The sequence below is a fragment of the Eschrichtius robustus genome, chromosome 2, assembly GCF_028021215.1.
Source record: "Eschrichtius robustus isolate mEscRob2 chromosome 2, mEscRob2.pri, whole genome shotgun sequence".
NCBI classification, from domain to species: domain Eukaryota; kingdom Metazoa; phylum Chordata; class Mammalia; order Artiodactyla; family Eschrichtiidae; genus Eschrichtius; species Eschrichtius robustus.
In genome coordinates this window covers 178190011-178202217 of record NC_090825.1, presented here as the reverse complement: position 1 = coordinate 178202217, position 12207 = coordinate 178190011, and the positions used below count along the sequence as shown (strand labels likewise).

The following is a 12207-nucleotide window of genomic DNA, read 5'->3' as shown; positions in this document are numbered from 1 at the left end:
TGCCTTCCAATGCAGGGGACGTGGGTTCGATCCCTGGTCAGGGAACTAAGATCCCACGTGCCACGGGGCAACTAAACCCACGCTCCACAACTAGAGAGCCCGCACTCCGCAACGAGGAGCCCGTGCTCCGCAACGAAAGTTCCCGCGTGCCGCAACTAAGACCCGACACAGCTAAATAAATAAATAAATAATTTTTAAAAAGGAGAGGGAAGGAAGGAGGGAGGGAGGGAGGAAGGAAGGAAATAAGTAAGTTCCAAGGGGCTCTGAAGACACCCAGGAAAGGTGGCATTCCCAGAGTGGAAGGTAGGTGGGATACAGGGGTGGGGTGGGCTCTGAGACCTCAGGGACGCGGACTCACTCATTGAAGCAGTGGGCAGCAGACACCAGCCACCTGGCGCCAATGATGGCGGCCCCGCAGAAGTGTTCGTTGTTTTCCCGGAGGCTGACTTGCCAAGGGAACTCCCCCGGGGATGCCTCCACACCGCCCACAATCCTGCCGGCTGTCCTCCAGCCAGGCTGCAAACCACAGTCTGCAAGACAGAGATCACTATCCAGGACCCCAAGAAGGCAGGAGTGTGGCCACGTTCCCGGCACGTCTGTCTGCAGTCTGTTGTCCCCATGGCCCCCGCATTCAAAGAATGCCAGAGATGCCAGCAAACCAGCAGAAGCTGGGAGACCACATGGAACAGATCCTCCCTCACGGCCTCAGAAGGAACCGACCCTGCCGACACCTTGATCTCGGACTTCTAGCCTCCAGAGCTGGGAGAGGATACATTTCTGTTGTTTAATCCACTCAGCCTGAGGTCCTTTGATTCAGCAGCTCTAGGACAATCATACCCTAAAGTTAGCTATAAGGATGCTACGTACCTATGTTACCAACCCCCAACACAAACCCTGGACACCAAGCCTTGGCTGAGCTCCCCTGGCTGGAAATACTTTGTGCGTGTTGTCACATATGGTGCTGGGAGGATGAGTTAAGCGCCGTCCACATGACTCCACTGGGAGAGGATAATTGGAAGCTTGCTTGAGCTTGGTCTCTCCTGGACTTTGCACCTTTTGCTTTGCTGATTTTCATCTGTATCCTTTCACTGTAATGAGCTATAACTACGCATGTAACAGCTTGACTGAGTTCTGTGACTCCTTCTAGTGAATCACTGAATCTGAAGGAGTCTTGGGGACCCCCCCCCCCGACCACACCTGCCAATTTCAATCAACCTCTATATCATCCTCCACAGCCAGGTACCAGACACTATGAATGTCTCCCTCACCATGTATTTTGCAAGTTTCAAAATCTTTATATGTCCATCTTTTCATAGGATGCTGTGTCTCTCTGTTTATTTAGTCTGCTTTTATGTCCTTCAGCAATGGTTTGTAATTCTATATAATTATTATTATAGACAGGACACATGTTTATTTTATTTTGTGCTGCTATTAATCAAGAGTGTGATTTTTTCCATTGTATCTTCTAACCCGTTATTAATTGTATAAAGCAAAACAAGACCTTTTTTTATGTGTTCGTATTTATCTTATCTTCCCCTTATTGTTGAACTGTCTTATTTTTCTGATATCCTTTTAGTTAATTTATTGGTTCATTTAGATAATCAAATTCAAATTATGATAGTTTTCCTTCTTCCTTTCCAATACTTAAACCACTGTTCTCACCTTACTGCATGGGCTAGCATTGCTAGAAAAATGTTGACTACTCTTACAGCATTTCAGTTGTAATATTCCCTTGCCCAGATCCTTTTGGTGACTCCCCACTACCTATAGGACAGACCCCCCAGTTCCTGGCATTCAAGGCTTCCCACAGTTTGACCTGATTTTTTCTCCTTCTCACCCGAGGGCTCTCCACTCCACACACCCCAAGGTTTCCCTTCTCTGCTTGCTGCTGATGTTTCCTGTCATATCACAGGTGCCCACTCCCTTTCTCTGCCCAGCTCCAGTGAATGCCAGGACCACGTGTCTGTGTGTGAGGGGCACAGTGGGCCAGAGGATCAGCACTTGAACCTGGAAAGGGGACACAGCCCAGAAAACAGGCCAGACAGGCAGACTGACCACAGCGGGCCTCATCGGAGCCGTCAGAGCAGTCCGCTGTGTCGTCACACTCGGGGTTCACCTTGGTCACACACTGGCTGTTCCCGCAGGAAAAGGCATTCCCTGGACAGCGACCTGAGGGCAGACAAGAACCGCGTTCCTGACCTCACTCCATCTCTCCCGCCTGCTCTCCACGCGGAAACTCTGTAGAGCGTGGAAGGCATCTCTTCTCTGCTTCCTTTTCTCTGAATGTTTCTGGAATAATTTTCTCAGAATTAGTACCGAGATGTAACACATGAGAATGCTAGTCAGCACCGGGGCCAGGGCTATGCAACCTAAGCATATGTGTGCCGTGTACGTACTTTTACATTTCTATCAGCCACGTTTTATTTATTTATTTCTTTAAATTTATTTATTTATTTTTTGGCTGCGTTAGGTCTTCGTTGCTGCACATGGGCTTTCTCTAGTTGCAGCGAGCGGGCGCTAATCTTTGTTGTGGTGCACGTGCTTCTCATTGCGGTGGCTTCTCTTGTTGCAGAGGACAGGCTCTAGGCGTGCGGGCTTCAGTAGTTGTGGCACGCGGGCTGAGTAGTTGTGGCGCGCGGGCTCTAGAGTGCAGGCTCAGTAGTTGTGGCGCACGGGCTTAGTTGCTCTGTGGCATGTGGGATCATCCCGGACCAGGGATGGAACCCGTGTCCCCTGCAATGGCAGGCGGATTCTTAACCACTGCACCACCAGGGAAGTCCCGCCACGTTTTTAAAAAGTAAGAAATAGGGGGACTTCCCTGGTGGCTCAGTGGATAAGACTCTGAGCTCCCAGTGCAGGGGGCCCGGGTTAAAACCCTGGTCAGGGAACTAGGTCCCACATGCATGCCACAACTAAGAGTTCACAAGCCACGACTGAGGAGCCAGCGAGTCGCAATTAACTAAGGAGCCCGCCTGCCGCAACTAAGACCCGGTGCAACCAAACAAATAAATAATTTTTTTTAACGTAAGAAATAGGTGAAATTAATGTTTTAAATTGTAATAAAGTACACATAACGTAAAATTTGCCACTGAAGCGCAGGTTCACATTTGGGGCCATTCTCTGGGTGGGCCGTCCTGGGCACTGTGGGCTGTTGAGACGCATCCCGGCCCCACTCACTGGACGCCAAGAGCACCCCCCATCGTGACAACCACAGATGTCCCCAGACATCACCCTGTGTCCCCTGCGAGAGCAGGATCACCCCTAGTTGGGGACCATTGATGTAAAGCTAAATAAATGTATCTGTAGATGTGTCGTGAGCCGTCTGGGAGGAAAGTCACCAAAATACTAAAAGCAATGAGCTTCCAGGTGATACCTACTCTTGTTTCTTTTTTGTCCCCCCAAACTGTTTTTTGTCTTCTCTTTTAATAACAACTTTCCATCACTTAAAAAAAACAAAACAAAACAAAAAACAATAATGCCTTCTCTTAATCATGCTTGGCTCTGAATAATTCAAAGTGCCTCATTTTTAAATCGTTTGCTCACACAGATATACATTCTTTTTCATCTTCTTTTCCATTATGGTTTATCACAGGATATTGAATATAGTTCCCTGTGCTATACGGTAGGACCTTGTCTATTCATCCTATATGTAATAATTTCCATCTGCTAACCCAAACTCCCAATCCTTCCCTCCCCCACCCCCCTCCCCCTTGGCAACCACAAGTCTATTCTCTATGTCCATGAGTCTGTTTATGTTTCGTAGATAGGTTCATTTATGTCATATTTTAGATTCCACATATAAGTGATATCATATGATATTTGTCTTTCTCTGTCTGACTTACTTCATTTAGTATGATAATCTCTAGGTTCATCCATGTTGCTTCAAATGGCATTATTTCATCCTTTTTTATGGCTGAGTAGTATCCCATTGTACATATATATACCATATCTTCTTTATCCATTCATCAAAACATACCTGATTTTAAGTCTCTTTCTGTCAGCGGCCCCTTCTGGCTTCCTGCAGCAAAACGGAGAAGAGATATAAGCTCATTTAGCGAGCACCGAGGTTCTTTGACAACATCGTAATGCAAAGCAGTGGTCTGTGCTGTCCACCTGGGATCCACTTAAATTCTGACTTAAATCAGCAAAGGTGAAATCAGATGAAATATTCCATTCCTCACGATAAGAGCTCAACAGCCGCGTGGGGCAGGTGGCTGCCAGAGTGTATGGCGCCGACCCAAAACATTTCCATCCCCGCAGAAAGCTCTCTTAGTGCTGGCGAGGTTACTGAGACTCACTGAATGTGTCAGGAGTGGTGGAGAGGGGACTGTAAATGTCCTGCAGGGCAAGGTCAAGGCAACAATTTTAAAATCTGAGCAGTCTGACCTCATGCCTGGCTCTCAAATCACAACGCACAGCAATCTTAGAATTTTAGAGCATAACATTTATCCTTATTTCTATACCAGGGGCCAGGTGCCAAATCCGGCCCACCACTTGTTTTTGTAAATAAAGTTTTATTGATACACAGTGCTGTCCGTTTGTTTATACAGTGTCTTTGCTGCTTTTGTGCTATAATAGCTGGGTTGAGCCATCTGGACAGAGACCCAATGGGTGGCAAAGATGAAAATATTTATAGGTTGCTGCCCCCTGGTCTAGACCATAGAGGGTAAAGCAACGGGTATATGTTTCCTTGTCACCGAGAGGGGCGATTATGGAAAACCTCAAGTTTAATGCAACTTTCACTCGGCTCCCCTTCCCCAGCATGTCCCTCCGGTCCCTCCCAACGTCGCCCTGTCTCTGGGGCCACTCGCCTGTGAGCTGGGCGGACACGATGGTGCCATAGGGGGCCAGGGGGATGCCGCGGCCCTGCAGCCTCTCTCGGAGTCCCCGCTGCAGCAGCTCCTCCTCCAGGCCCGGGCTCGGTGTCCGCAGGGCCGGCTGCATAAAGTGCAGCCGAAAACGCACCAGGATGCTGGCGTTGCCCTCCCTGCGGGGAGGACACTGGCCCTTGAGAGGGAGGGCGCCTCTCGGCTGGAATCTTCTGCAATCTCTCGGGCAACCACCAAGCTTCCTCCACCCCCAAGGAGGCCCCAACTCACCAGTAACTGAGCACCGTGCAGCCCACACAGCTGGCCTCCAACTCCGTCTCCCGAAAGCTGCTGACAAACTACAACGGAAACGACCGTAGCAAATATTTGTGAGACCCTGCGGGGACTCCCTGGGGGGAGAGCTGGGAAGGGGGTGGAAAAGCATCTCCTCTTCAACTCCACGTGTGCGGCCAACTCACAGAACTAAGAGACAGGACAGGCATCTCGAAGTCGTGCCTATGAAAATATAGCTCCGCCAACAGATGATGGAGAAACCCCACGTGGTCCCTCCACACACGGGAGCATCGCTCAGCCATGAAAAGGAGAGAAGCCCCGACACTCGCTACAACGTGGACGGACCCTGCAAACACGATGCTCAGCGAGAGAAGCCAGACACAGAAGGACACGCAGAGTGTGACTCCACTGATGGGAAACGTCCAGAACAGGCAGATCCGCGGACACAGAGCGTGGGTTCATGGTTGTCAGGGGCTGCGGAAGAGGGGGAGGGGGTGACTGCTGATGAGGGCAGGGTTTCCTTTTCGGGTGATGGAAGGTTCTGGAATTAGAGGTGATGGTTGCACAGCTCTGTGAATGTACTAAATGCCACTGAATCAGTCACTTTAAAAGTGGATAATTTTAGGGAATTCCCTGGCAGTCCAGTGGTTAGGACTCGGTGCTTTCACTGCCGGGGGCCCGGGTTCAATCCCAGGTTGAGAAACTAAGATCTCACAAGCTACACAGCGTGGCCAAAAGAAAAAAAAATAATAAAGAAAAGGATGATTTCATGTTATGTGAATTTTACATTAAAATAAAAAAATCCCGTGGCTGAGCCCACTTTGTGCAAGCAGATGCTACCAGGAAGGTCCTTGTCCTCCACGTGCTGTTAGGGTGACCACTGTCTGCGTCTCCTAGGATTGTCTCGGTTTGGGCACCGAAGGGCCCACATCTCTCCCCTCGGCAGCTCACGTCACCTACACATAGGGTGACCACGTAACCCCGTTTATCTGCTCTCCCAATGTAGTCACTGACAGCGTCCCTGTCCCCTGGCAGAATGTCCTGCTTAGGTGCTAAATCCTACGGTCACCATCCTCGCTCCCTAAACACACGTGATGCACGGTCACGCCTGTTCATTCCCCCCATCTAAAACACCCTTAATCCAATTTGCTTCTCTGAACCGCACCCTCTGAGTCCACATCCCCACTGCCCACACCCAGACCTGCACTGTCCTGTAGAACATTCCACAAATTTCCAAAATGTTCTACACCTGCCTCGCCCCATATGGCAGCCGCCGGCCATATGTAGAAACTGAGCATTTGAAATGTGGCTGGTGCCACAGAGGAACTGATTTTCGCATTTTGTTCAGTTTTAGTTAATTCACACTTCAATTTCAAAACGGATACTTGATTCAGTCACTGGAAAATTCTTAACTATATTTGGAGCATCTTGGGTCTGTAAATGTTACAAATTCTAAATATGGATGGAGTTTTCCCAGTGGAAGCTCAGTATCCACCCTGAGATGTGAGTGTAAAAGACACACCAGGTTTGGGGGGCTTCCCTGGTGATGCAGTGGCTAAGAATCCACCTGCCAATGCAGGGGACATGGGTTCAACAACTACTGAAGCCTGCGCGCCTAGAGCCCGTGCTCTGCAACAAGAGAAGCCACTGCAACGAGAAGCCCGTGCACCGCAACTAGAGAAAGCCCGCTCGCAGTAACGAAGATACAACGCAGCCTAAAAATAAATAAACTTAAAAAAAAAAAAGACACACCAGGTTTGGAAGCCTCAATACAAAGGAAAGAATGTAAAATATCTCATTAATACCTGCTTTATATAGGTTGATGACATGTTGAAATGATAACATTTTGGATATTCTGGGTTAAATAAAATGTATTATTAAAAATAATCTTACCTGTTTCTTTTTACTTTTTTTCTTTTTAATGTGGCTACCAGAAAATGTTAAATTACACATGGGGCTTCTGTTACATTTCTACTGGACCATGCCGCTTTAAGATACGGGATTGAGATTAGCAATACGGCCCATGTGCTGAATTAGAATCATTGCCTGTTTTTGCACAGATCATGGACAAGAATGGTTTTTACATTTTTAAATGTAAAAAAAAACAAAAGAAAACTATTTCATGGTGCATGAAAATGGTATGAAATGCAAATTTCAGTGTCCATAAATAAAGGTTTATTGGCACATGGCCACGCCCACTCATCCATGTCATCTATGGCGGCTTTCAGGCTACAACACAAGGCCCAGCAGTCAAGACAGACTCTCTGGCCCCAAAAGCCAAAAATATTGGCCATCTGGCCTTATGGGGAAAGTTTGCTGACTCCTGGTCTAGATGATGGTGACTCCTAATTGTCCCCCTGCTTCTCTCACATCTTATCACACATTTAAAATGAATCCCTACCTTTCCCTTAGGATAAAATTTTAAACAATGTTTTAAAAGTCACCTACCATAAAAACTCACCTTTTACAAGTGTACAATTAGATGGGTTTTAGTATATTCACAGAGCTGTACAACCTCATCACAATTTTAAAACATTCTTATGACCCCAAAAGAAGCCCCATCCCCATCAGCAGTCACCCCCATCCTCTCCCCAGCCCCTGACAACAAGGAATCCACTCTCTATGTCTGTGGATCTGCCCGTTCTGAACACTTCCCATCAGTGGAATCACACACTGTGGGTCCTTCTGTGTCTGGCTTCTCTCACTGAGCATCATGTTCTCAAGGTCCGTCCACGTTGTAGTAAGTGTCAGGGCTTCACCCCGTTTCATGACTGAGTGATGGTCCCATGTGTGGAGGGACCACAGTTGTTTATCCATCATCTGTTGATGGACATTTGGGTTGCTTTCACTTTGGGGCTGTTATGAATCACGCTGCCATGAACATTCGTGTACAAGTTTCCGTGTGGACTCACGGTTTTGTTTTTCTGGGGCAGACACCCAGGAGCGGAACTGCTGGGTCAGATAGTAACTCCATTTTTAACCTTTGGAGAAACCGCCAGACTGTTTTCCACAGTGGCTGCCCCTTTTCATATTCCCACCAGCCGCGTAGGAGGGTTCTGATTTCTCTACCGAAATGCAGTTTACAACCTTTCAACGTGGCCTACGGATCCTGCAGCAGTCGGTTCCCATCAAATGCAACCCTTCCCTGCATTCTGGAATGCATCAGCCCTGCCCTGTTCACCCCATGGGGCCCCCTCCCTACCTCAGAGCCTGCCTGGGCCTCCCATTGCTCTGCTGCCTCAGTCAGAGCCCCTGGCCGCCCACTTAGCCCCCCTGGCTCCCAGAACCCTCACCAGCGTTTCCAGAGTGGGTGTCAGCGTGCGGTAATAGTCTGAGGTCTCCTGCTGCAAGCTGGGGGCAAACCGGATCCCCCGCAGCTCAGCTGTGTGCTCCACATTGACACCCTGTGTAGAGAGGGAGGCTGCGGACAAGACCAGGGCCCCGTGAGAGCGCCCACCTGCAGGGGCAGGGCTCAGCCAAGCCGGCCTCCAAGGCCCCCCATCACCCTGGGGTGGTCACCCCCAACAAACGGGGGGTGGGCTGACTTCCCGAGGGTTGAGTGATTATTAACAGTGCTCCCTTATCAGCTCTCACCCATCACCCACCAGAAGGCCCCCAGGTACACTAAGCCCCAGGCAACCCCAGGTTTCCTTAAGGGGAGGACTGGATCCTAGTCAGAAATGGCTGAAATGGCCTCAGAAGGAAGACCTTCCCTCGACTTTGGGACAATTCCCACCTCCTCCCTGGTAAGGGGCACCAAATACCCCAGGGGCACAGCCAGGGGTACCAGGACCCTCGAACCCCGGCCCATGACACCACCCTCTGAATAATACAGTTTCCAACGGTTGTCAAAAGTACACAACAGCAAAGAAGAACAGTCATAAAATGTTGTGAAGAATACAACCCTACATGATACATGAAGACACGTGTTTCTAACTGTCGAAAATATGTGAGACTGGCAAAGGGGTCCATCAGTCAAAAATGATCATCATTGCAAAATTAAAAGACTAGAAGTAGGGAGTTCCCTGGTGGTCCAGTGTTTAGGACTCAGCGCTTTCACTGCCGGGGCCTGGGTCCAGTCCCTGATCGGGGAACTAAGATCCCACAATCCATGTGGTATGGCCAGAAAAAAACCAAAAAACTTAAAAAAAATTTTTTTAATTAAAAAATAGAAGTAGCAGCCACCTACATTGTGAAAGCTGGCTCCCAGCTCTATTTATTTGAATGAATATTCAACCAGCTCGATATTTAGATATTTGTTTATTCAATAGATAGAACAAGTAGTCTAAAGTAATTCTAAAATTGGTTTGTTTTCTCATGAAAGGAACTAAAAAGAAAGAAAACAAGAACCCTGCTGTGTAGACCCACGTGCTTATGTTCTGGGCCCCAAATAAGCCTCACACTTTCCCTCTGAAATAACCATGGGCTCCCAGGCAACTGGAGAAACAGCCCAGCAAGGGCCTGTGTAAAATTGTATACTTCCAAATAAAATTTTGAGCTGTCTGGGAAGGGGACAAATTTGAATTGTAATTTAAAAGTTGTTTTTAAATTTTAAGTGCATCTTAGAGCCTTCCCCAGTTTCAGAGTTCCTGCTGGAGATTTTATCTACCTGTTATCCCAAAATGTAGCTGTGCTTCTAGACTGGAGGTGTGCAACTGTCCCCTGTCTCTCCCTAGCGCGAGGACATATGGACACACGGACACACGGAGACACACACACACACACACACACACACGGACACAACACACCCACCCACCCCACACACCCACCCACCCCACACACACAGAGCCCAATTTTCATGCACTTCACCCCACAGCCACTAGGGGGCCTCTGTCAGCCGTGCCAGGCTCTGAGTTATTCCAGATATTCACAAATATATATATATATATTTAAATATATTATATATAATATATATCTTAAATATATTTTAAAAAATACATTTTAAATATATATATATTTAAATATATATTTAATATATAAATATATATATATATCCCACATTGGATCACCAACTTATTATTTTGCCACGTGACAGCATTTTCCCCCCAAACTGCCAGTTACCATGATCATGTCAAGGACGAAAGGTGACCTTTACATCCCCACACAGAACTAGCAAGCTCATCTCAGAAAGAGCCCGGTCCAGAGCAGGGCTGCCCAGCAGAACTTCCCCTGATGATGGAAGGTTCTAGATCTGAGCATCCCCTGCAGGAGCCACGAGCTACTCGTGAAATGTGGCTGGTGGGGACGGAGGAACTGGATTTTACCTGTTATTTAATTTAAGCTGATTCGGTCTAAACAGCGCTGGGGCTCAGGGCTACCACGTCGAGGTGTGGGGCAGCCCTGGAATTCTGTGGAGGCAGGGCTCTGTGGACCCTTCCACTGACATAAAAAGACCTTCCTTTGTGTGCTTTTATAACTCAGCCTCACAGCATTCACCACAGGTCATCATTTCGTATGTTTCATCGTAAATAATATGAATGTACATTAGAAGCAAATATGAAGTGGGAGCCACTTTTGACTGTGGGAGGTGGGAAAGTCAACGACTGCTCACTTATACTTTTGGGGACTTTTCAAATTTCTCAAGGGTTTTTATAAATTTATTTATTTTTTATTTTTATTTTTGGTTGCATTGGGTCTTCGTCGCTGTGCGCGGGCTTCCTCTAGTTGCGGCGAACGGGGGCTACTCTTCGTTGCAGTGTGAGGGTTTCTCACTGCGGTGGCTTCTCTTGTTACAGAGCATGGGCTCTAGGCAGGTGGGCTTCAGTAGTTGTGGCGCGTGGGCTCAGTAGTTGTGGCGCACGGGCTTAGTTGCTCCGTGGCATGTGCGATCTTCCCGGGCCAAGGCTCAAACCCGTGTCCCCTGCATTGGCAGGCGGATTCTTAACCACTGTGCCATCAGGGAAGCTCCTCTCAAGGGTTTTTAAAACGTTCATTTCCCTACTGGTCTCCATTTCACCCTGGTTGTGAATCTTCATTAAGCAACTAAGACCCAGCGCAACCAAATAAAAAATAAATAAATATTAAAAAAACCAAAATCAAACACATGGTATTAAAAAAAAAAAGAACCCCACTGGTGGGAAACCTGAAATTTGCAGGTATTGCCTCGACACCCAGGCACCCACCGCCTAGCCCAGAACTAAGTGCAGCCATACTCAGCACCCGGTCCCATCACCTTGCTGTTGGGTGGCCTCTGTGTACTGCACGCTCAGCTCTTTGCTTTGGGACACTTTTGAGCCACTCCCAGGCGTCTTAGTGCAAGCTGCCTGCTGTGTGGACCCGTGCAAGTCCGTGGCCACTCACCCACGAGGACTCCCAGGGTGACCATGACGATGCTGGTGGCCACCATGGCCGAGAGGGCTGCCCGGCAGCATGCGGCGTCTGTAGCCTGGATGTCCTTGGTTGCCCTGGGCACCAGCTGTAAGTCACCGGCGGTGGGCTCCATGGCTCCCAGACGTGGGGACGACAACCTGGAAGCCAGCAGAAAACAGACAGAAAAAGGAGGTCAGAGCTGGGGGCGTTTCTCTTTCCCTAAGCAAGGGTCTTCGTTGTACAGACGTGACAGCCATCAACAGCGCCCTAGGTGTCGGGGGCTCCACGCAAAACATAAAAACGGATTCAACATGATTGCTGGCTGGGCTGGCACACATGGGATCCCCATGGGGCCCTTGCTGGGAAGAGTATGTATGAGTTTCCTGCAGTTGCTGTAACAAATGACGACAAACCAGTGGCTTAAAGGAACACAGATTTATTATCTTACGGTTCTGGAGGTCAGAGGTCTAAATAATAGAAGGCTGTGTTCCTTCCAGAAGCGGCCGTCTGCAAGCCAGGAAGGGAGCTCCCACCAGAAACCAACACCGCCGACACCTTGATCTTGGACCTCCAGCCTCCAGAAGTGGGAGAGAAAAAATGTCTGTTGTTTAAGCTGCCCCGTCTATGATATTTGTTCTGGCAGCTTGAGGTGACTGAGACAATTGCACAGAGTCCCCACATACCTCACACCCAGCGTCCCTAATATAAAGCCTGGTACATATGTCACAATTAATTAACCAATTTTTTTTTTTTTTTTGGCCACACAGCATGCAGGATCTTAGTTCCCCGACCAGAG

The 12207-nt window shown here is 48.3% G+C and overlaps 1 protein-coding gene across 1 annotated transcript in view; it reads right to left on the bottom strand.

Annotated features, from left to right (window-relative positions):
* Positions 1 to 11544, bottom strand: part of TMPRSS9 (transmembrane serine protease 9) — a 29444-nt gene extending 17900 nt beyond the window's left edge. The window contains exons 1-7 of the mRNA XM_068537375.1: positions 11403 to 11544; positions 8396 to 8523; positions 5100 to 5167; positions 4808 to 4987; positions 3977 to 4014; positions 2056 to 2169; positions 359 to 530 (exon numbers count right to left, since the gene is read on the bottom strand). Coding sequence (XP_068393476.1) covers positions 359 to 530; positions 2056 to 2169; positions 3977 to 4014; positions 4808 to 4987; positions 5100 to 5167; positions 8396 to 8523; positions 11403 to 11544 — 842 coding nt within the window. The remainder of the gene's footprint in view (positions 1 to 358; positions 531 to 2055; positions 2170 to 3976; positions 4015 to 4807; positions 4988 to 5099; positions 5168 to 8395; positions 8524 to 11402) is intronic.
* Positions 11545 to 12207: the final 663 nt, after the last annotated feature.